General features: G+C 47.0%; 1 protein-coding gene across 5 annotated transcripts in view; it reads left to right on the top strand.

The window, feature by feature from the left end:
* Positions 1–25,196, top strand: part of Arhgap22 (Rho GTPase activating protein 22) — a 180,662-nt gene that overhangs the window by 107,893 nt on the left and 47,573 nt on the right. For 2 of the 5 annotated variants that reach the window (XM_076834539.1, XM_076834537.1), the window contains exon 1: positions 4,535–4,586. The exons of the other annotated variants lie outside the window; for them this stretch is intronic. In XM_076834539.1, coding sequence (XP_076690654.1) covers positions 4,535–4,586 — 52 coding nt within the window. Of the gene's footprint in view, positions 1–4,534; positions 4,587–25,196 lie in introns of those variants that run through there. 5 annotated transcript variants of the gene reach the window in all.

Below are 25,196 nucleotides of genomic sequence, written 5' to 3'. Positions count from 1 at the left end.
AAAAAAAGGCAAATCAAAGTTGAAAAGCAAAATCAGGAACCCAAACATAAATGTGAAGACTGTTAGGAGCTTTATACTTACCAAAGACAAACTTTAACTTTTCCCTGAGCTTCCTGGAAACCAAAGCAAAAAGATAAAAGAGAATTAAATCATTAAAAGGGTGGCTGGGGTTGTGGCTCAGTGGTAGAGCACTCACCTAGTATGTGTGGGGCCCTGGGTTCGATCCTTAGCACCACAAATAAATAAATAAAATAAAGGTATTGTGTCTATCTACAACTAAAAAAAAAAAAAAAAAAAAAAAGCATTAAAAGAAACAAGAGGGCATATGAGTTCTTAAGGGATCCACAACTTTTTCTAGCACAAAGCTTTATGGGCCTTACTTCAAACAGAAAAAGAGGGTTATCTTCCCTAGAATCATACTTAGCTAAAAAGAGAAAGACAAAAAAACCAGAACAATGAGTTTGTGAAGTTGAATAATGACTGCTTTCTGTTGATAAGGGATGATGTGGGGAGAAGGGTTCTAGTTAACATGTCTAACCAAATATCCAGCCAGAAAGCTAAATGCAAACCACTTGGCTTCTGCACACTGTGGTAAAAGTTCACAAAACATTCTGAGAGACCTGTGGTGGCCTGTGGTGGCCTACCTACCCTCTGGATAAAGACCACGCTCCTTCATGGGATAACTGCTGCCCGTTGGAGGACCATTCCTACACCATCCTCTAAGGTGCTGGACTCCTCTTCAGATTGCGTCTCTGTGGCCGACCCATGACTCCCAGGATACCCTCAAAGCACCCCGGAGCTCAGCCCCTGGGTTGTTTTTGTCAGGTGTTCAGTTGTGTCAAGTCACTATTTGTGCATGGATGAAGGAAGGAAGGAAGGAAGGAAGGAAGGAAGGAAGGATGGATGGATGGATCACCAGAGTCCCCACAACCCGACCCACAAGCTACACTTGTAGTTAAGATGGTTCCCGTTTCTACCCTTACACCATGATGGCCAGGGCTGAGCTCACACCTTTAGATGGTGCCATGAAGCTGCATCTGGTGTTCTAGGGAGAAGCAAGCAGCCCAGGTTCCTGGAGAGGGGCTATTAACATCAAGTCTTGAGAGTCCAAGAAAATCCCTGAAGGGTCTGGGACATATCTGGAACCAGGGGTTCAAGATTCACAGGCTCCAGGGCCTAGCAAAAGCAACCTCCCTAGAAACATGCTCACTGCCCATCTTTAGGTCTCCCAAAGAAATGGAATAAAGCAGCAGAAGGTGGAGCTCTGGGCAGACAGGGGCAGATCTTGCCTCATAGAACAAATTGTCCTCCAAAACTGCCATCTAGTTCTCTTCTTCCAGAGCCCACTGTGCTCACTGGGTACTCACCCCTGTTCTAGCTTAGCTGCCCTGTGCTCTGTGATGTGGAAGAGATTGGATACCCCAGGGGCTCCCACTTCCCCTTTTGGAGTGGGGCAGCTTGGGCTCAGTTGGAGCCTTGCAACCTTGAATTATCCTAATATTTTAACTCAGTTCAAGATAGTCTGGGGTCATGATCAATTTTGGGGGGGGGTGGAGCTATGTTCAGGAAATTTGATTTTTCAAGCAAATTCCATGTTTATGTACTTTTCCAGTATGTGCACAGCTCAAGACTGTACAACTCAAGACTTTGGGCCAAGCTTAAGAAATGTCTCTAATCATCTATCCAACTATTCATCCATCTACCATCCATATAGCTATTTACCTATCTATCCATTCATCTATTCATCCATCCACCTATCCACGCATCCATATATCCATCATCTGGCTGACTATCTCTCTTGGCTCTTCCACTTCCCACGTCAATGAACTTTGGTTTCTTCCTCTGTAAATTGAATCTAATGGCATCTGCCTCGTGGGGCTGTTCTGTGGTTAATGGAGATAATAACATCTGAGAATTGTCTGACACATGGTGGGAAGCACATAGTGAATATTATTTTCCTTTCCCTCTGAGGAAGAGACATAGCTAGAAACTATATTAAAAAAGGACAATGTGTAATAAGAATTACAGTTTGTGAAACCAAAGGCAAAAAATACTAGAAACTCTTGCTTTCCTATTTGTCTGTTGAATTGCCCTGGGAGTTGATATTTAAAGCCACTTTGAAAAGTCGGTATCCTAAAATATATTTGAACGGTTCAATGGGGACGTTGACCCTCTATAATAGGCTCATTTGAACAATCCTGCTTTGCTACTTCCTCTTAGAAAGATAAACAGGCGGCCCGCAATGGCTGCTGTGATGTTTTCTTTTAAATCTTGCTTTCCAAATGTAGGACTTGGCCGTTGGACAATCACCCGGGGGCTCGCTCCCTGCAGATGCGCTCCCTGAATGCAGGGAGCTCCAGCCTGGAATTCCTGGGGCCTCATTAAGCCCGCTGTGACTAAGGATCTTGCCTGGTGCTAAAACTGTTTCAAATGACTTGGCAGCAACCAGAAGTCAGGTCTCCCAGTTTTTTCTCGGTTACTCTCACTTTGTAACCACCGCCTACATGTCATGAAGTGAAAACATCTTTCTTTCCGGATCTGCTGTGGGACAACTCTGTCTCTCCCCAAAGACCCACCCCTGTCTTTCTGGGGGAGTTAAAGGAGAGAGAGGCAGAAATCTGCCCCACTGTTGTTAATCTCTTTTTGAATGAAGACTTAACTCCTGGGAAAACTTCTGCCTGGCTCTAAAGTCATTAGAGTCCCTCCACCCCTTTCTCATTTAACTCTTCTGTTCTCAGCCTGGGAGCCTCTGCCTTCCAGACTGGTCTCTCTGGTCTCTAAAGATGGGATGGGGGTGGGGAGAAATGGAGAAAGTCTCAGTAACCCCAACACCTCAGTCTTGCTTCCAGGTAGGGAACAGATCTTAGTGACTGGAGGGGTGAGAAAGAAACTCACGTTAAGGACCTTGCCAGGGAGTGCAAGATGTTGCTGGGGATGGGACTCAGTGACAGAGTAATCACCTAGTATGTACAAGGTCCTGGGTTCAATACCCAGCACTGGGGGAAAAATTTAGAATAAAGGTATGAGGAAATATAATTCCTCTTTTTGGACCATTTATACAATAATGCATAGATATGCCTTTCTTTTATGAAAAGAGACCATTATAAGAAGGCCAAAGTCTTTTGGCACCCACTTTATTCCATTCTTGTCTCCCACCTTCTCCCCAGAAGGAACTACTCCTGTTTTCCTGATTTCTCTCCACATATTTCTTTAGGCCTAAGTGCCTACAACAGAGTCAGGTATAGAATGAACACTCCAGTAATACTCTGTATGTATTTTACATGAATGTTACAAATCCATAAATCTCAAATGCTTAGTCTTAGCCTATTCCTTTCATAAAACACTTTATTTTATGATAATGTCCGTGTATTTGAACATTCCTTTACTGATGAACATTTTGTGGCTCCAGTTTTTTTTTTTTTTTTTTTTTTTACAATTACAAGTGAAGCTGCAATGAATAGTCCTATGTGGGTTTTCCTGGGCATGTGGGTAAGCATTTCTGTGGGATGCATACTGAGAAATGGAGTTGCAGCGTCCCAGGGTTTCAGCATTTTTAGTTTTAAAAAGCAGCATCCAAAGTGATTACACCAAACACACCCTCGTGATAAAAACACCCTTTGCCCAAATCCTCACTGTCATTTGATGATGACTATAGTTCATAGTTTCAAAGCATTTAGCAACATGCCAGTTATGCTATAAGTTCCTTTATATATACCAACTTATTTAATCCTCACAATGACCCAAATGAAACAATTTCTACTGTGCTCTCCATCTTATAGATGGGGGAAATGAACCCAGAGAGTTTAATCAATACCATAAAACCTTTAATTTGTGCTCGGTGACTTTTTAGGTGAGAAAAAGTCTCAATCACTAGGTCCAGAGGTAGCCCAGCAAGCCTCTTAGGTAGCCTATGCAAACACTCTTCCTGCTACTTGCACACAGTTCAGGTGACGTGGAAAAATGAAAACCAGGTAACCCTGGAACACCGTCCCCAAGTCACCCAAGAACAGACTGCTCAGAGGGTGCTGGAGGAGGGCGAGGCGCTGCCCTTTAACAGCAAGGGCAGTTCAGGCCACTGTGGCCCCCAGCAGGTCTATGCAGATAGGTCAGGCCAGTGTGGCCTCCAGCCATCGGTGGGCTCCCGGTAGCTGGGAGCCAGGTCTCCTGCAGCGGCCCCTGGCGGCACTGGGTGAGCGCGCGGCTCGGCGTCCCGGGAGAGTAACGGGCCGTGGGGAGGGCGCCCGCGAGGGCAGGGAGCCGGCTCCGGGCCGCCCCGGCGCGCGAAGATAAAAGCGGGCTGGCGGCGCGATCTGCGCGTTCTCCTATTGATTAGCAGGGTCTGCCCCGAGGCTGGGATGCCCGCGGCGCGGGGCCGCGGCGAAGCGTGAGGGCCAGGAGCTACGGAGCGACTGCCCCGCGCGCACCCGGGCGCCCCACTGGGCACTGCCGCGGGCGGGACCTTGGTCGCTGCGCCCTGGGGGGGCCGGCGTGCAGCTGGAAGCGGAGCCAAGCGGTGGGGCCACAGGAGGCTGCCATGGGACTTTGCTGCTGCAAGGACTGGAGGGGACACCTGCGAGCGCCCAAAGGTAACCAGCGCGCACGTGCGCCGGGTCTTGGATCGCTGCTCCCGGCTCCCTCCAGCAGCCGCTGGGGGTTGCCAGGCCCGCTTTGGGGACTTGTCCATTGCTTCTCCTGGGCAGCCCGCACCTGCCTCAGCATTGTTAAGGGCTCAGGTGTGCCTGTGGCTCTCTGGAACTCCTAACTTTGGAGAGGCGGTCTCCCCGTAACTCCCGACGCGGCGGCGCGTACAGGGAAGATTCCTGGCTGGGGACTAGAGTCGGACCCTGGCAGGAGGGGAGGAAAGCGCCTGCCCCCTAGGGACAGGGGCGAGAGGAGGGCGTGGGCTGCTAGTCAGCCAAGTCCACGGTAGGGTTAGGGTTGGGGCTGGGGCTGGGGCGGAGGAGCCTCCAGCGCTCGCCTGCAGATCCGCTGCAGAAAGAGCCCGGCCAGCGCCCGGAGGCAGCACCGGCACCGTCCCTGCGGCTTAACCGCCTGGAGAGGGACCATTCATTCTCCCCGTCCGCCTCTGTCAAAAAAACTTGGACCGAGGGGCCCTGACTCAGAGTTTTCCAAAAGTCGCGGCGGAACCTGCTAGCAGAACTGCTTGTGGAATGCAGCAGGCTTGGAGAGGACCCAAAGCCTAAAACACCCTTAGGAAGTTGGCGGCTGCCTGAGGGGGGCCGGACCTCAGGCAGAAGCGCGTCCGACTTAACCCTTGCTTGACTGGAACGAGCCCTGTCGATCATGGGGAACTTAGTGATGCGTCCCTTCGTAACTCCTCAAACTCGCTTTACCATAACACTCACCAACCCCCCACCCCCACCCCAGTTAAACATGCAGATTTCCGATTGATTGCTCTGACCTGCTGGATAGCCTCTGGGGACCTGTGAAGCTGTGTTTCAGGAGTTCTCCAAGCTTACTTCTATGACCCACTAGGAATCCTTGCCTGTAAATCCTAAAGGAAGCACCAGACCCTGTTCCTTTGATAGTGTATTCTGGACCCAGATAAACAAAAGATATGAACTGGGCACAGTGGTACACCTGTAATTTCAGCTACTTGGGAGACAGAGGCAGGAGGATTGCAAGTTCAAAGCCAACCTGGACAACTTAGCCAGACCCTGCCTAAAAATAAAAAAATAAAATTAAAGGGCACAGTGACATAGCACTTGTTTAGTATGTGCACATCCCTTGGTTCAATTACCAATGTGTGCATGGGACGTGAATGTATCAAGTAGTTGAAGGGCTGTTGTACAGGTGATAATGTTGTCACAAGTGTTCACCAAGGGTTTGAGGTGGCTTACAACATGTATAATGATTATAAAAAACATAACAAAACCACTTTAATTTTTGTTGTTGTTGTTGTTGTTGTACTAGGATTTGACTTAGGGGCACTTGACCACTGAGTTACACCCCCAGCCCTATTTTGCATTTTATTTAGAGATAGGGTGCAACTGAGTAGTTTAGTGCCTCGCTTTTGCTGAGTCTGGCTTTGAATTTGCAATCCTCCTGTCTCAGCCTCCCAAGCTGCTGGGTTTAGAGGTTGCACCACCATATCCGGCTCAGTACCCACTTTGACAGGACTTTTTAAGGCCAAGGGAAAACATAGAACAGTTCATCTGTGGTCAAACCTCTTTGCAGCCAAAACCAAATGGGAAGTGTGAATAGTCGCATGGTTCTTACTACCCCACTGCAACAGTTTTCTTAGCATTTGATTAAAAGAATAATAAATAATAATAATAATAACAGTAATAATTTGCTTGTGGGGCTTCGAGCTTGGAGAGTGGAGCTGAAATCCACTGTATGGTCTTCATTGTGAGAGCAGCCAGGGCCACAGTAATACTGGGGAGTCAGGGGCTTGCTAAAGATGCCTTCAGAGGAGAAGTTAGAGCCCAGAGCAGCAAGGAATTCACTGGGGGAGCAAAGCCTGAGCAAGCCCTTTGGTCTTTTCTCACCCCTCTTTGTAAACAAGGCAAGGGCGAGCCTGTGTCCCAGGTGCAAGGTTGGATTTGCAAAGCCTTGGTTAGGGAGGGCATGTACCTATAAGCTCCAGAAGGGAACCAAAGGCATGTCCTTCTGCTAAGTTTGTCTGCTGGGATGGGAGGGGGGATAGTAGAGGATAGGAAAGGTAGCAGAATACAACAGTTACTAATAGGGCATTATGTAAAAATGTGGGTGTGTAACCGATGTGATTCTGCAATCTGTATTTGGGATAAAAATGGGAGTGCATAACCCACTTGAGTCTAGTGTATGAAATATGATATGTCAAGAGCTTTGTAATGTTTTGAACAACCAATAAAAAAAATTAAAAAAAAAAAGTTTGTCTGCTGGGGCTATGGAGCTCCAGGACCCATGGTTGGCAATACCATCCAGGTGAGGAACAGGCCTGGTCTGGGAGTGTTCCCCAGCTGGCCTCCCACTCACCCCAAGAGGAAAACTAGCCCCAGCAGCCTAGGAGTTGGGACTCAGTTTGAAGTGCCTACATGGTTCTGCAGCCCATGGAAGAGAGCAAAGCTTGCCAAGTTTGGGGTGAGACAGAAGCCCAATGGTGCTAGAGTGGACAGTTAGCCACTCCCTGGCAGACAGGAGAAAACCCATGGGGCTGGACGTCCATGGTACAAGCAAGGCTGATGTTTGGGTTTTTAATGTGAAAATCTCCAAAGGTTCAAGTGCTGTGAACAAATGTGGGCAGTCTGATTAAGCAGGGACAGTTTGGCTCATTGTTCAAAATGAGTTCTGCAATAAATGGGGATGAGGTTATTTGCTCAAGTGAAAGGCATCATGAGTTGTCAAAGTTTGAAAGGTTTTTTACTTCAGGCCTCTGTTGGTGCAACCGTGCATCAGATAGATTGTAGGTCCAGTTTCCAGAATTTTGCCCAAAGAAACTGCTTTTTTCAAAGTGTTATGGCACACATATCATTAGATGCACTTTCAGAATTGCTGATTTAAGCCCATTGTGGTGGTGCATTCCTGTAATCCCAGTGATTTGGGAGGCTGAGGCAGGAGGATTTCAAGTTTGAGGCTAGTCTGGGCATTTTGTCAACAACATCCTGTTTCAAACACAAAATAAAACAAAACAAAACAAAACCTGGGGATGTAACTCAGTAGTGAAGTAACCCTTTTGTTAATTCCCAGTACTACATACACACACACACACACAAAAAAAAAAAAGGAAAATAAAACAATTAAAGAATTGCTGCTTTAAACATTAAGCTCTGTTGTCATAGTAGTAACACAGTATGTCCTTTCCTGAGATCTGTGAATCAGTGTATATGTGCATTGTATGTTTAGCTATTACAAGCCACCTTACTAAGGAGAATTTTGACTCTCCAGACTAAAGTGAGTGTGTGTGTGTGTGTGTGTGTGTGTGTGTGTTTTAGGAAAGGTCAAAAAGAGCCCATTAGTCATAGATAAGGCAACTACTGTTCTTACTGATTTTATACCTGGATGTTTCTGAATGGAAACTTTTACAACAGAATATTCTAGCATATTGTTTCTGTGTAAAAGTGTACTTGGAAAAGTAGAAGAACTTAAATAATCTGTAATCACATGAGGAGAGCAGCAAAAACACCTTAAAACCTATCAGTTGACCTGCTGGATGTGGTGGCACATCTACAGTCCCAGCTACTAGGGATGCTGAGGCAGGAGGATATCAAGTTCAAGGTTAGCATGAGCAACATAGTGAAGCCCTATCTCAAAATAAAAAGTAAAAAGGGCTGGGAATGTAGCTTGGTGGTAGAAAGCCCCGGGGTTCCATCCCCAGTACAACTGCTACAATCGAGCCTGGGAGTTTATCCAGGAGCCACTTGCAAGTGCAGCCCAGCATAGTGGGCCTGGGGAGGAACTGCTATAGGCCTTTTTCAGGGCACAGTGATATGCTGCAATATTAATCACACTAACTATGGTGTGCAAGATGGATTGTTACAAGTGGAGCAGCCTGGGGTTCCTGGTGCTCCTAGAGAAGCTGGAAGGTCAATGAGCAAGATCTGATTTGCAGAGGATTACATGCCCCTAAAAGCAGGGGGCTAATACATTTTCTCTGAACTCTGAGGCATCAGTCTGATTTTATCATCTTTGGGGATGTTCCCAGATGCTTCTATATTTAGGGCTCTAGTGGGTTCATTCGATGGCACATTTCATTTTCAACTTGCATTGTTGCCCAAGGTTGAAGCTTGAGAGAAGAAGGTGGCACTAGAGCATAATGTTAAGTCAGGTTTTGGTCAAGACTTGGGGCAAGCAAGAGGGCAGACTGGTGGGTCTCTGTGCACATTCTACCATGCTGCCGACTCATCCCCAGGTGACTTCGGCACTTTGGGCCCCTCACCCTCCCTGTTGTCTTGGTGTCAGAAGCCTTCCTCTGTCCTCCAGGGTCTTGTCCACTGTCATGTCCCCTTCTTTCCTGGATACCCTTAGACTCCCTTCTGCTCCCTAGGCTTCTCCTGTCAGCTCAGAAACCTGCCTGAGTTGTTATTCGGAAAATTAAAAACTACAACAACACCAGTCTGTCCCCCGACTCTTGCACTTCACACACCTTGCCCATTGCCCCTTCCCTCTATCAGGGGCACCCCAGAAGCAGTCTGCCTGGCCCTGCTGCCTTGCATCTTCCCCACTCACCCCTGACACCCTCTGCCTTGCCGGACCACACCAACAGTCCTGGTGCTCTGAGCACCTAAGAGCCCCCTAGTCCCCTCCTGTACCCCTGACCAGTCCTTCTCCTACCTCTCCTTGATCAGATCTTCTTCCCTGCCCCACTTCTTTGGGCTGTGGGATTCTCTTCCCTTCTGAGCTCTGTCTCCATCAGGGCCCTGACAATTGTGACTTCCCTTGAGCAGCAGTCCCTCAGTCCTCTTCTGTAGTGTCCCTATCCAGCCTGCAGGTCTGGAACCCCACATCAGCCCCCACCTGCCCCTTCTTCAGGTTTTCTGGTTCTCACCTCTACCTTCTTCACTTTCCATGTCTGAAGGCTGACGGCTCCTGTGATCCTTCCCCCAAGGGCACCATGCCACTGTGTATGCCCTCATCTGGTCATCTCCACTGGTGTCCTGAGGGCCAGCCTAGGTTCTTTCTTGCCTGTTCTAGTCCATTCCTGAAAGCCAGTGTCCACCCATGGCTCTAGTCACCTTATGCCCTTCCTTCAGCCTGCCTTGGCCCCACACTACCTATAGGAAAGGCCATCTTCTTGGTCTGACGGGTATTATGTCTCCCTCGTTCCCTCCCAGCCTGTCCCACCACACAGCCTGGACCTCTCTTTCCCTCTCCACACCATCCCCTTCACCATACCTTCAGCTAGGCTGAGAAGGACCAAGCCCCAGGCAGGGGGCCTGCGCCTGCTGCCATCTCCAAGCCCCTGGCCAGTTCATTTCATTCTCAGCAGTGCTGTATGTGCTGGCCGCCTCCTGTGGGTGGTGATCATCTTGTTACCTCTGGGATCTGACACCACACCCACACCTGACTGGTGCTTTGTGAACAGAGAGATCAGAGGGTGAGCAGAGACATGGGTGGCCACGGGGCCTACCTGATGGCAGGGTCCAGCCTGTTGATCCCTGGAAGAGACCAGCCCACTTGGTCCAGCTCAGGCTGCTGAAACAGAGTGAGCTCTGGGGATAAGCTCCTCTGGCGCCTTTGCTGATGGACAAAGTGTAGGCTCTGGCAGGCATGGGCTTGTTGGAGCATCTGACAGCCAGACGCAGAGCCAGGTGGGAACACGGCTGCTGAGCCAGAGCTGGATGGGCAGACAGAGAAAGCTGAGGGAGGCGTGGCCATCACTGAATGGGGGTGATAGGACTGGTCTATTAAATAAACCCCTATACTACCTCTGAGCCCCTCTCTGGAGAGGATTCCATTTTTTATGCAGTCTTGCAAGATTGCCGCTAAGCAGCTGCTGTCCATCTTCTGCCCGTCCACTTAGCAGCCATTCTTTGGGCACCCACTCCACACCAGGTCTTGCACCAGGCGCTGGGGATTAAAAGCTGGGAAGGGTACAGGGTCTATTCCCAATGTGCTCAGAACCTGGCCAAGTAACGACCCAGGTAGCAGATGTGGCATTTGGACTGGGAGGAAGTTCAGAGTGAGCAGCAAACTGGAGTGTTTGGGGGACAAGGATCCCACCCAGACCAGGTTGTTCACAAGCAAGGTCTAATAAGATGAGGCACAGTCCAGCAGAGACAATAGGGAAGGGCTTTCCAGGCATGCAGAGGTGTGCCAGGGCTGAGGCCGTGCAGGTAGCTGCCGCTGGCAGGCTAAGTGTACTGTCTGCTCCTTCCCCAGCGGTTCCTCTGCTTCTGCCCCCAGAGACCTGCACTCAGTGATGCTCCTCAGCTGGCCTCCACAGCTCAGCCCTTTGGCTATAGAATCATCAACATCCAGGCCCTTCCCCAGCGCAGCCTCTTTGACCTACTCAGTGAACCTCCTGGCATGAGAGCATCCGTTTCCTCCTTCTCTTCCAATGCCATCCTAAGTCTTGCCAGTTCTAATTCCCAAACCTCCCATCTACCCGCGATGCACGTCAGCATGCTGGTCTTGGCCACTACCATCCTGCCCCTGACTGACTGCTGCAGTGGCCTCCTGACAGGTCTTCCCCTGTGGACCCTCAGGGTGTGTTTTGCAGCAGCAGCCAGAGTGACCCATTCAGGTTGCCTTCTGGAGTTCACTGCTCCCTGCTTAGAAACGTTCACTGGCTCCAATGACATTGACAGTCAACTCTCAACACCGTTCACAGGTGGCCCAGGCTGGTCTCCAGCTTCTCAGGACTCCCAGCCTCTTCTCCTACCAGGCCTGTTTTTATTCCTCTAAGTGCCCACAGGTTTTCTCTGCCCACGTCATCTGACTTGGGCACCCCAACATTTGTCTGGGCCTGGGCCTCACTATTTCTGGGGAGACCAATCTTCGTCTTCTTGGGCTGCTGTAGCAAAATATCTTGAGCTGAATCATTGATAAACAACAGACATTTTTTTTTCCCCAGTGTTGGTGGCTGGGAAGTCCAAGATCAAAATGCTGGCAGATTTGGTGTCCAATGAGGGCCTATTCCTCAGGGATGGCAGTTTCTATATGTCCTTGTGTTTTGGAAGTGACAAACACCATCCCTTTGGCTTCATGTATAGGGACACTATCCTTATTCCTGAGGGTACAGTCCTCATGATTTAGCCACTCCCCAGAAACCCCCACCTCATACTGTCCCGTGGGGATAAGTTTCAGCATATGAACTGCTGCGGAGGACAACATTCAGGTGATAGCAGAAGCTTCCTTGACCCCCTGTTATTTGCTTAGTTGCCATTGTGTAATTTTCCTTAGAGATACTTACCACAGTGCGTAACTGCACATTGTTCTATGACATCCGTCCCCTGGCCTGGTGAGCCAGAAGCTCTCTTAAGGCAGGGCTGCTGCGGAGGTGTGGCAGAAGCCAAGGGGTGTGGCAGCCTTGTGTCTGATGGTTTCGAACTCAGCAGAGAGCTGATGTGGATTGAGGTGAGGCTGGAACAACAGGTGGGAGTGCTAGAGCCCCAGGTTCTAGCGTCCGTCCGTGTTCAGGGCATGGAGACTAAGGCCTCCTGTCTAGGACTCGGGGTTTGCACTCATCCCATTCTATTTCTGAGAAGTAACCTTTTTTATTGCTTTTTCCCCATTTAAGCATCCTGGGCAGCAGCCCTGAGGGCTTTTCAAAACAGGAATCAGCCTCAGACAGAGGGTTTGGTTCCATTTCCTAGACAAGCCACCCTTCTCACCTCTCTGAGTCTGTGCATTTCCACTTTAAGTAGGAGCAGGCACACCCATCTCAAGGGTTTCAGAAAGCCCAGTGAGAGTCCTATTTCTGCCCTTTACTAGCTGTATTATCACTCAAAACCTCAGTTTCTTTTTTTTTTTTTTTTGGTGTGTGTATGTGTGTGTGTGTGTGTGTGTGTGTGTGTGTGTGTTTTGGTACCAGGGATTGAACCTAAAGGCCCTTAACCACTGAGCCACATCTTCAGCCCTTTTTATTTTTTATTTTGAGACAGGTTCTTGCTTAGTTGCTTAGGGCTCTGATACATTTCTGAGACTGGCCTTGAACTTGCAATTCTTCTGTCTCAGCCTCCTGAGTTCCTGGAATTATAGGTGTATGCCACTGTGCCCTGCAGTTTCTTCATTTGGAAAGAGAAACAGGCAAGACTAATTGATCCATAAGGTCTCAAGCAGACTGAACTGCAGACGATTCTTGGAGGAAACGCAGAACTGCTCTGTGCTCCTAGCAGTAGCCTGTCGGCAGGCCCAGTTCTTTCTCCCACCTGCTTGGCAATGAGCCCAGCAGTGATCCAGCGGGAGAGAGGGTGGTAACAGCAAGGATGGGTCAGCAGCTCTCTTTTGACCATGTTTGTAGCAGGTCTGTTTAATCAGCACATAGCCAAGGCCAATATGGCTGGCTTTTAGGGTAGGGGAGAGGGTGGGCTCTTATGGTCCCCAAAAGAACCAGTCCTTGGAAGGCCTGGCATCCCTTACCTTGCCTACTGGAGCTGAAAAACCTTCCAGAAAGCTTAAGAACCCTTAACTAAGAAGGAAGGGGGACAGAATAGGTCTGGAGGTGAGCTTTCTCATCTCGTTAGTCTGTGACTCCTTGCACCTCCAGGGGACCCTCTTTTGGAAATCATAGGACCATTATAAGGTATATTCAGATGAACTGAACTCCTGAAGCAGCTCTCCCTATCTCCTCTAACTCCACCTGGCTGTGTAGCTATGTGGCTGATGCACATCCTACCTGAATTTATAATTTTTGCTGGGCTCTTCCCCTAAATACCCTATCACTGGGCTCTTTGAAATAATTCCGTTGAGATATATTTCACATGCCATAGAATTCATCCATTCAGGGTATAGAACTCAGTGGGTTTTAGTATATTCACAGAATGAGGCATCCATCACTATCAACTGTAAACATTTTCATTACCACAAAAAGAAATTCATGCCCCTTAGAAGTCACTTCTCCTTCTTGAGACAACTCTCCCTTACCCCAACTCCCTAGCTCTGCAGCCCCAAGCAACCACTGACTACTTTTCATATGAAAGTATGACATATGCCTTTGGTGAATGACTTCTTCCATTTAGCCTAATATTTTCAAGGTTCATGTATGTATTGATACTTCATTCATTTTTAGAAAGGCAAAATAATATTCCATAGTATGACTATGCCACATTTTGTTTATCTGTTTATCAGCTGATTTGCATTATATTTTGCTAAACCTTCCTTTCTTTGCAGGGGGCAGATTTTTATGTGTGTATTTATAAGAGATATTGGTATGTTGATTTCTTGGGGTAGCTTTGTGTTTGCTATCAGAGGAAAACTGGCTACGTAGAAGGAATTGGGAACTGTTACCTCCTTTTTCATATTTTAGAAGAGTTTGTGAGCAATTGGTATTTGTTATTAAATGCTTGGTAGAATTTGCCAGCTTTTCTTTTGGGAAATGTGTTATTGATTGATTTAATCTGTGTGTTTGTTGAGGGTTTATTTAGATTTTATATTTCTTTTGAGTTGGTTTGGTAGTTTGTGTCTTTCTAGGAATATGTCCATTTCATCTAAATCATCTAATTTGTTGATAATCAGTTGTTCATATTATTTCTTTTTTAACCCTTTTTATTCTGTAAGGTTGGCAGTGATGTTCCCATTCCTGGTGTTAGTAATTTCAGTCATCTTCTTTTTCTTGATCTGTTGAACTGAAGTTTGTCTAACTTGGTGATCTTTTCAAAGAACCAACTTTTTGTTGTTGATGATGATTTTCCCGACTGTTTTCCTGGTCTTGTCTCTCTTTTTTCCTCTTTCATTTCATTTGTTTGATTTGATTTGATTTGTTCCTTGTCTACCATTTGTAAAGTATAAGACTAGGCTATTTGAGTTGAGATGTTTCTTCTTTTATATGATATTTATATTATACTGTAGACATTTACAGCTGTCTCTTCTAATCATCCTTCACTTCATCCCATAAGTTTTGATGTGTTTTCCTCTTCACTCATCATTTAAGACATGTTTCTTAAATGTCTGTTGTGATTTATTCTTTGGGGATTTAAGAGTGAGTTCTTTAGCTTCCATAAAAAATAGATTTTTAATTTCATTCCTCAGTTGTCACTAACATACTTTCATACTTTGTTTTAGTTGGTCCTTCAATTTTTTTAAGGCTTATGATTTAGTGAATTGTCTATTCTGGAATATATTCCATGTTTACTTGAGAAGTATGTGTATTCCACTATTATTGGGTGGAACATGCTGTACATGTATGTTAGATCTAATTGGTTCCTCTTATTGCTCAGTCTTCTGTTTCCTTGTTGACTTTCTGCCTAGCTGTGTTATTGAAAAAGGAATATCAATGTCTCTAACAATTATAGTTAAATTTTTCTTCAATTCTGTTCATTTTTTAGTTCATGAGTTATAGGGCTCTGTTCTTAGGGGCATATATACTTGTAATTATTATATCTTGTTGCTGCATCAACATTTTTGTCCTTATAAAATGTTCCTCTTTGTCACTAGAAACATTTTTTTCTTACAGTCTGTTTTTTTCTGGTATTTGTATAGCCACTTTATTTATTTATTTTTATTTTTTGGATATTGTTTACATAGTACATCTTTTCCCATCATTTCATTTCTGCTTACTTGTGCTTTTTAATTTAAATGTTTCTTTTGTAGACACTGTATTGTTTGCTCATTTTCAAAATGAATTCTCAATCTTTGCCTTTTGGTTGGAGTTATTTGATCCATTTGTATTTAATGTAATTACTGATAAGGTGATTACATTACCTTAAGATGTTTTGCTATTGTTTCCTATGTCTTCAGTTCTTTTTGTTCCATTCCTATTTTACTGTCTTCTTTTTGTGTTAAATATAAATTTTCTAATGTGCCACTTTAATTGTTACTGTTTCTATACAGTGTTTTAGTTATATTTTATTTGTGATTGTTCTGGGGATTACACGTTCCTTTAATTTAAAATAACACATAATATATAAACTAGTAATAGATTAATATACACCTGTAATTCCAGTGACTCAGGAGGCTGAGGCAGGAGGATTCAAAGTTTGAGGCCAGCTTCAGCAACTTAGTGAGACTGTGTCCCTAAATAAAAAATTAAAAGGTCTGTGGATGTAGTTTGATGGTAGGGCACTCCTGGATTCAGTCCCTGGCACACACAAAAAAATTAATATATATATATTAATACTACCTTAACTTCAGTAGTATATAGAAATTTTGTTCCAATATAGCTATTCCCTCCCCCTCCTTTGTACCATTATTGTCATAATAATTATATTTGCATGCATTACCACAGTTTTATAAGTATTGCTTTAGGTAGTCATCTGCATAAATAGAAGGCAAGAGCTACAAAAATAAATTTATTCCGTCTTTTATATCTGACTATATAAATGCTTTTCATTTCTTCATGTGGATCTGAGTGACCATCTAATGTTTGATTTCACCTGAGGGACTGACTCCCTTTAGGATTTGTCGTATAGATCTGCTAGGATAGAAAACTTGAATGCCCTTAGTCTTTGTCAACCTGGGAAGGTCTTCATTGCCTTTCATCTTTGAGAGGTAGTTTTGCTGGATATAGAATTCTTGATTTAGCTAGGTTTGATGTTGCATTCCTGTATGCCAGTTACTCAGGAGGCTGAAGCAGGCGGATCACAAATTCAAGCCAACCTGGGCAATTTAGTGAGAATCTGTCTCAAAATAAAATGGGCTGGGACTGTGGTAAAGTGCCTAGCCTGTGTGAGGCCGTGGTTCAATCCCAGAAGCATACAGACACACACAAGAATTTTTGGTTGCTTGCTTTTCTCCCTTCTCACCAATACCCCCTACCTCTGCTCCGCCTACTCTGTATTTTGAAATATCATCCTACTGCCTTTTGGCTTCCATGGTTTCCAGTAAAGGAATCTATTAATTTTATTGAGAATCCCTTGTATGTGACAGATCATTTTCTTTGGCTTTTTTCAAGATTCTTTGGACAGCTTGACTATGCTATGTCTAGGTGTGAATCTCTTTGAATTTAATCATTCTTGATTCCATTGAGCTGCTTTGTTGTATAATATTTTACAACAAATTTGGGAAGTTTTCGATCATCATTTATTTTTTTATTTTTTGTGGTACCAGTGATTGAACCTAGTGACTTTCGACCTCTGAGCTACATCTCTAGCCCTTTTTACATTTTGAAACAGGGTCTCATTGAGTCCCCCAGGCCGGCCTCTAATTTGCAATCCTTCTGCCTTGGCCTCCTGAGAAGCAGGCACCACTGAGCCCAGCTCCAAATTTCTTTGAATATCCTTTTTCTTTCCTCTTTCCTTCTTGGACTTACATCGTGTGCATATTGGTACACTTGATGGTGTGCCATCAATTTTTGAGGTTCTATTCCTCATTTCCATGTTTCTTTTTCTTTTCTTCAGGCTGGATATTCAATTTCCTATGTTCAAGTTTACTGATTTTTTTTTCCTTCTCCCAGTTCAAACCTGTTGGGCCCCTAAGTGAATTATTAATTTCAGTTGGGCTTTTAAACTCCAGCATTTCTATTTGGTTCTCTTTATAATTTCTATCTCTTTATTGATATTCTCTAATTGGTGAGATATCATTTTCATGCTTACCTTTAATTCTTTACACATGGTTTCCTTTAGTTCTTTGAGTATATTTACAATAGCTGATTTGAATTCTTTTTCTAACAGCTGAGCCAAGGACAGTTTCTATTTACTAATTTTCTTTTCTATGCATGGGCCCTGCCTTCCTGTTAATCCCTGTCTTTTACTGAAAACTGAACATTATAGATAATAGAATGACAACTCTGCAAATCAGCTTTACCTTCCTTCCCCAGGTGGTAGTGGTTGTAGCTATTTAGTGACTTTCATTGTGCAAATCTATACAGTCTATTGTCTGAAATCTCTCCTTAGTTTAGTGGTCAGCTCATGATTTTCTATAGATAATTTTATTTTATTTTTTTGAGATGAGATCCTGGTATATTGCCCAGGCTGGCCTCAAACTTGCAATCCTCCTGCCTCAGCCTCCTCAGTAGCTGGGATTGCTAGTGTATCTGTCCTTCCTTCCTTTTTTCCTTCCTTCATTTCTCCTTCCCTTCTTTTGTTTTGCAGTACTGGGCTTGAACCCAGGGGTGCCTTACCACTGAGCTACATCCCTAGACCTTTTAATTTTTATTTTCAGATAGGGTCTTGCTAAGTTGCCAAGGCTGGCCTCAATTTTTCTACCTCAGACTCCTGAGTTTCTGGAATTACTGGCATATGCTACTGCACCTAGCCATAGATATTTTTAAATGACTTGAAACAGTAAGTTTTCTACTCTTTGCTGAGTGTTTGTGCATGCATGTGTGCATGTGTGTGTGTGTGTGTGTGTGTGTGTGTTTGGGCACACCTTCAGTGTTTAGGTAGGTTATGACTCTGCTTTAGTCTTCATTTCCTGCTTGTACCAGAGATAAGTCACTGGGGTCCTCTCAGGTCTTTCCTGCACATGGATATGCACATGGCCTTCCAGGTATATGAACTTTTCAAAGTTCCCTGTGTATGTTTCCTTCCCCAGATCTTTATTTTAAGTTTTAGCTGGCTCTTGTTTGCCCCAGTTGGTATCATAGTTCTGTATTAAAGAAGTGCTGCTGATTCTTCTGGACAAAAGCCATAGGGATTTCCCAAACAGTAAGCTAGGAGTTAGGAGTCAGTTCAAATAGTGAAAAGGCTCTGTAAGGTTTTTTTGTTTTGTTTTGTTTTGTTTTTGTGTTTGTTTTTGAGTGGCAGCACAAGTCAAATTGTGACACTACTCTATGGATGGAACTTTTTAAGAATCTAATTCTTACCAAGGTGTGTGATTTTTTTCCAATGCTTGGGATTGAACCTAGGGCTTTGTGCATGCTAGGTAAGCACTGTGTCACCGAGCTGTATCTCCAGCATATGAACCTGCACTGAAGTCTTCTCTAGAGACGTCTAGCCCTTTTACCTAAACTTTACCTGGATGCTAAGTGTTGAGTTGCAGGTTCCCCATGGCTTGTTCTCAGGGAAGCTGTGTGAATGTTGAAATCATGGAGCTTGGAGTTGGACCTGGTTCTGAATTCTGGTTCTGCTACTACTATTTATGCATCCTTGGGGACAGGTTACTTCTTTGAGCCAAAGGGGGATATCTTTGTCTGAAACTGGGATACCAATGATCTCACCAAGTTCTGTTAAAGTGGCATTTGTACATCAAGGTGTTGACACACAGAAAATGCTTAGTAATGAAATGATTATTGTTTAGCTTGAGCTTAGGGTGAGACTCTAAAAACTGATAAGGTCAGTGTTGCTTTTTTGACATGATGGCATTTATAATACATAGAACACTATGGGCCAAGCCCAGACTTGAGTACTTTATATATGGGCATTCATTTAATCCTCACAGAAACCCTCAAATACATTCTATTATTAGTCTTGCTTTGGAGGCCAGGAAACAGAGGGCTATAGTTTCCCACTCACGGCCACTCAGCACTAGAATGCCTGCCCAGGCTGTCTACCCTTGTGATTATTCCATGTCATTGCTACCTAAAAGCAGGCATTCCCTCTGACAGATAGCAGTAGAGAACACTGAAGTGTGACAAGAAAAGCAGTGTATGGCGGGGCATGGTGGTGCACTCCTGTAATCCCAGCAGCTTGGGACAATGAGGCAGGAGATCACAAGTTCAAGGCCAGCTTCAGCAACTTAGCAAGGCACTAAGCAACTCAATAAGACCCTGTCTCTAAATCAAATACAAAAAAGGGCTGGGGATGTTGCTCAGTGGTTAAGTGCCCCCGAGTTCAATCCCTAGCAGCAAAAAAAAAAAAAAAAAATTAAAAAGAAAGAAAAGCAGCATAGGCCCTTTACTAATGAAACTTGAAATGAAAGGATTGGGCCTCCCTGAGTCACATCCAGTTTGGAAGGAGTCAAAGGTCAGGCACAGACCAGCCACTTCTCCTTTGTGGCTTAGTTCCACCAGGTTCCTCTCTGAGAATGCATCACGCATAGGGCTGCCCTCCATCTGAGTTCCTCCTGGGGCCTGGGGTGCAGCCTGTGCATGGAGAAGCTCCTCTTCTGTCTCCCCAAGTCTGCTCAGACTGTTGCTTAGACTGAGGGCTGGTTGAGGAATGGGGGTTCTGCTATACTTCTGCTGCCCATGGTCAGCTCCCCATGTGGACCCCCAGGATAACAGTGGGAGGGAACGTTAACAATTCCGTGACCCACCAGGGCCATGTAGAAGCAGGTACCCCTTAACCTGGACTCAGTTCGGCCTGTGATTGACAAGCAGGCCTGGTCATCCTTAGTGATGTCACAGGAGCCTCCACCACTGGGATGCATCAGGGGCTCTCTGTGCCTTGCTCATTTGCATTGGGACTCCACAGCCTTGATGTCTGTGGATTCAGGGGGTCAAGAGGGGTTCCCTTTATGTCTGCTGTGTTTCTCAGCCATCGCTTGGACACGTTTCGTGTGTGCTGTGCTCTCGTGTCTTAAATAAACGGTCTCTTGTTTGAGAGGAAAGAGCCAGCAATTGCTGGTGCTTACTGTGCTGCACTCAGCAAAATCCATGCTTCTCCTTGCTCAACCCTCCCCATGCCACTGTAAAGAGACAAGACTAGAGGCCCGGAGAGGCAGACAACCCCCTGCCCTCCAGATACCCCTGGAGAAGCTACCTTTGCACCTAGCTCTGACTGACTCCCAAATCCAAGTTCTTTTTTCTTTCATCAGTTGTCTTCCAGGATGGACTCTTCTGGAAAGATTCCAGTTAATATCCTTGACGGCTAGAACAATGGGGCTTTGAAATTTCCCTGGCTACCTAATGAAGTGATTTCTGACAAAAATCTAAGGACATCCTTCCTTCCTGTGTCCCCCTCCTCTGTGACCTACAGGACATCTTCAGAGCCTGGAAATCCGGTGTGGCAGGCACTGAAAGGATGTCACAGGCCCCATCCCTTTATTCAGAGAGACTGGGGAGCTGCTCCTCCCTATAAACTCCTGGGAAGCCACTGGTGGAGAATGAGGCTGTGCAGGGAGGGCCCGACGAGTCCAGGGGAAATGAGGCCACAGAGCCCCGGAAAAGGCCAGGGTCACCCAACATCCTGCCCTGCGTCCCCTGTGAGGCCCCATTGTCCTGGCTGGAGCTCCCAGGCTGGCCGCCCTCGCGATGCAGCATTCATAAGCCTGGCTCTGAGGCCCATTCTGAGTGAGCGCTATTTGTAGACTCTTCTTAAAATACCACAACAGTGCCATTCACAGAGCGTCTGCACAGCCATCGACGGCAGGGGTGGAACAAAGCTCTGCTGTGCCTGCAGCCCATTCTGGCCTCTGCCGGAGGGCACCCCTCTGCCTCACAGACAAGGGGTGCTGGCGCCCTCTCTGCCCTGGGTGCTCCCAAGTGACCAAGGGCCCATGGGGTTCAGCCTGGACTTTGGCCCCCATGCTGACCTGGAGCATGCCCTGAGCCCGACTGGCAGCTGAGTGCCTGCAGGATGACCTGCAGCTCTCTGAGTGACAGTTAGGCTCTTCTCCTGGCTGTCCCCACCTGGCCTGCCTCTCCTTCATCCTCATCCTCAATCCTGACATCAGGCCCCACGTGGGGCTTGCTCAGTTATAGTAACAGGTCGTCAGAGACCCAGAACAGAAGAAAGCCTTTAGCCTCCCGAGTCCGTCAGAGGCTGACTCCCTCTGATTGCAGACACTCAGTTCATCATTAGACTGATTGCCAGGTCCCCCTCACACCTGCCTCAGCTGTACAGTAGAGCTTTCTCAGGGGCACTTGCTGCCTCTTGGGATGTTAATAGGTGTCACCATTAGCAGAATGGCTTGTGGTACTTGGGATGAGCTGAGCTGAGCAGAATTAAGGCTTTTCTCTGTGGTTACACCTCTCAGAACCTTTAGATGCTTATGAGCCATGCACCGGACAGCAATGCCCAAAAAGTTTGTCCTCGAGGCCCTTCCTCACCTAGCTGCTTGGATGGGCCTCTGTGCCCCAGCAGGATACTGTGTGACTAGATCCCCAGGTGCTGGCCCATCTGTGCAAAGGGTTGGATAACTTCCCATTTCTGGACTCACCCTTGCATTGGTACCTGTCCATGAGTTCCAAAGAACAAACACCCCCCTCCCCCCCCCAAAAAGAAAAGGTGGCTTAGCTGGTCCCCTGTGGACAAGAGCCTATAATGGGACTGGCTGTGTGTCTGGGCTAGCTGGTAGGCCCTCCATGACAGGAAAGGAATGGCCCAGCAGCCTTCATCCAGCAGCGGTGCCAGCTAGGACTTGTGTGAGTTCTGAGTACGTTTGAAAGTTTGGCTGTTTGTCCTTGGCAGTCCCCTGTCATGTCCCTAGTAGCAGCTGGTTATGAAGGACATGAGGCTACTCTCTGACCAGCAATGGGGTGCTTGCATAGAACCACAGCAGAAATGAGTGATCCTTGACAAGAGGGCCCTGCCTGGCAGTGCCACTCTGCCCCGTTGAAGGCCAGGTAAAAGGCAGACAGCCCAGGGGTGGTTTTAGGATTCTCAGAGCATCACCAAGTGGCCACCCCAACGCTTGAGCCTTGCAGTGGGGGTCAGACTGGCCCTGGGAAGTAGGCACCCTCCAGATAGGCAGGTCTGTGCCACTCACCAGCTCCAGACTTCAGGCAAGGCGTTTCTGTGCCTGTTTCCCCATTAGTACCAGGGATCCTTAGGCCTACTTGGAGTTGCTGTGAGGAGAGGACCTTGCATGATGACCACGCTTGGCTAAGTTGAACCTCTGTCCCTGGCAGTGCAAAGTAATGGGAAGTTGGGTGATTTCTTTTTTTTTTTTTTTTAATATATTTATTTTTTAGTTTTCGGTGGACACCACATCTTTATTTTATTTTTATGTGGTGCTGAGGATCGAACTCAGCGCCCCGAGCATGCCCGCGAGCGTGTTACCGCTTGAGCCACATCCCCAGCCCCTGGGTGATTTCTTTAGCTCGTGTTTATCCCCACCCAAGGCTGTGAATTTTCCAACTTCAGGGGTCATCCCAGTGTCCCCAGCACCTCCACACATATGGATGACTGACCTATAAGAACATGAAAGAGGCTGCTCCCAGTTGCTGCTTTGTGGCAAAGGATCTGGTACACCAGGACCTGGGGTAGAAGGGACTTTTCACTTTGCATGTGTTTCAACAGAGAGATACGTGGTGGTCATATCAAATTAAGCAGATTTCTCCTGTGCCCAATGAAGTTCAATAAATGTCTATGTGCCCACCTGAAGAGGGTGCAGAACTAGGGTGACAGGAAGAGTGTGGACTGTCCATGGAGTCGCACCGGCTCTTCTCTGTCGTGCGGCACATCACTCTCTGCACTCAGTTGCACTCTTCTTGCAGGCTTTGACTGTGGCCAACCTCCTCCTCTGTGCAGCACTCCCGGCCCGCACCCTCTCTCCCTTGGGCTGGGGAAGGGAACCAAACTCAATTCTCAGAGAGGCAGAAACCCTGGTATACTCCCGTTGCCCACTTCTGGTTTTTTGGGAAGGAAGTGGGAATGGCCAGCCAGGTCCCCCACCACCAAAAGCAGTTCCTGAAGGTTTTGTGATGCAGAATTGTGGTGGGGACTGAACCTCTGGGTTTGGGATAAGAGTTTCCTGTCGTCCTCATAGTACGGGGAAGAGAGGCAAAGGTGGAGCTTGGGGCCTCCCCATCCACATCTCCTGGACTCTGGGGTAGGAGCGGGCGGCATTGTGGTTGTTAATTTGTCTTCGTGGGCAGCTTCTTGGTCTGCAGCCAACCTGCCTGCCCCTGGATCACTGAGAACCCAGCTGGTATCCATGTCACTCTTGTGTCCCGATTTCCTGGGGTAGTGCCTGGCAGGCCCAGGGATAGTGTGATGGTAGTGTCAGAGAATGTCCTCTAGGATTGTTCTCAAACACTGTCCTGAGAGGCTGTATCTGTCACCTGGAGACAAACCAAAACTCCTTTTAAGTACCTAGAGAAACAGATGCTGGCTGCAGGCTGGACACTGCCTCCGGGTGTCCCTGACCATGAGAATCTAGCCTGTGTTCTTGGGGAGGGGGGTTATGGGTAGCCCCTGCCTCATGCCCAGCATCCGGGCCTGAGGACTGGCTGGGGGCACTGGGCTAAAAGAGCCATAGCCAGGAAAAGTCAGGGCATGGGGTTAGGTTAGGGTTACAGGTTAGAGGCTAGGGTTAGGGTCAGAAGTTAAGGTTAAGGTCAGAGATTAGGGGTTAGGAGTTAGGGTCAGGGGTTAGGAGTTAGGGTTAGGGTCAGATCCGTGTTTTTCAATCTTGTCAATTTCCAGGATTGGAGATCAATTAGAGGGGTGGGTGGAAGAACATCACCATCATTTTTTGAAGTTTGATGCTTAGAGTTGCTGAGTAGTTTTGTTTGTTTGTTTTTCAGTCCAAAAGGTATAGTTCCTATAGACAAGGCTACACCTTGGCCTCATGTGTGCCCAGAACTTGGAGACACCAAGGTTGATTATTGTTCTTAGACTTCTTCTCAATGGCCACCTGGGTCCTTCCTACCTTCAGTTTATAAGGAAATTCTGTTGAGTCTAAGATCAAGATGGGTACTGAGCCCTCTGTCCCCTGGACACCTGCTGGAAGCTCCCGTCTACCCCTCACACCCTCCTCAGTCACTGGTCCACATGAAGTATCTCAGGACTCTTCGCGGCTCAGGGGTTTGCAATCATCCCGTCCTGCCCTGGCTACCTGCCCTGGCTACCTGTCTTGTCCCTCTGTGCCTCGACCAGACCTGGGCCATGAAGCCCACCCTTCTTGTCCCTTAGTGCTCAGTTCAGAGACCCCTCCTAGACTGGCCTTTCCTGACCTGCTGCTCAATGAGCATCCCCACCCTATCACAGCAGTTGCCCTAAGTGAGCTCGCTTGCTTTGCTCACTGTCCTCTGTCCTCTGTCCCTTTCCCCCTAGGAGGAGCTCTAGGAGAGGGACCTTGCCTGTCTTGTTTACCCATGTGCTTCCTACAGCCCACGCCTGTAAGCCAGGCTCAGTGCTGACCACACAGTAGGGTTTCAAGAAATATCTGTGGCCTCATTGAAAGAATCAACCTCCCTACACCAGCCCGTTCAGCTGGTCTGATATGGCATTTGTCTGTCATCTCCTACCAGCTCTCCAGAGGGGGACAGTAAAGCTCCTAGGACAATCCTTGGCCAGTGGATGACTGGCACCAGTGTATACTAACTCCCCCTTTATCTGAGGGATGACCTTTCTGATGCACAGTTCAGGCAAGAAGGAGTCTCCAGGTCCCCAAAGCTGTGGCCTGCTTGATCCCACATGTCTGTGGTGCCCTCCCTCTTGCAGTCCTGCTGAGTAGCTTCCCACACACGTGGGGAAACCCATTAAGATGTGTCATGTTAGCGGGCATAAAGCTTCTTCATTAGCAACCCGAAGTGGAGAAAGGCATGGGTTCCCTGGGGTTCACGGCCACTCTTTATTAGGTGCAGTGTTGGTGTTCATTTAACAAATGTAATGGAACCCCCACCTGGAGCACAGCTCTCTGAGAAGTGTTAGGCGAGATGCAGGGGTGCCTCTTAGAGCCCAAGAAGTCTGGAAGGGGGGACCCAAGAGGGCCTGCAGCAGCTGGGCACAGAGCAAGGAAGTTACTTAGATGCAAATTGCACCTTCAACATCCACAAGCAACCTGGGCTTCTCATGAGCACAGAGGGATGGTCAGAGTGTGTGCTT

The sequence above is a fragment of the Callospermophilus lateralis genome, chromosome 15, assembly GCF_048772815.1.
Source record: "Callospermophilus lateralis isolate mCalLat2 chromosome 15, mCalLat2.hap1, whole genome shotgun sequence".
Lineage (NCBI taxonomy): Eukaryota > Metazoa > Chordata > Mammalia > Rodentia > Sciuridae > Callospermophilus > Callospermophilus lateralis.
The sequence above is the reverse complement of the archived record's forward strand: the minus strand, read 5'-3'. Positions and strand labels throughout refer to the sequence as shown.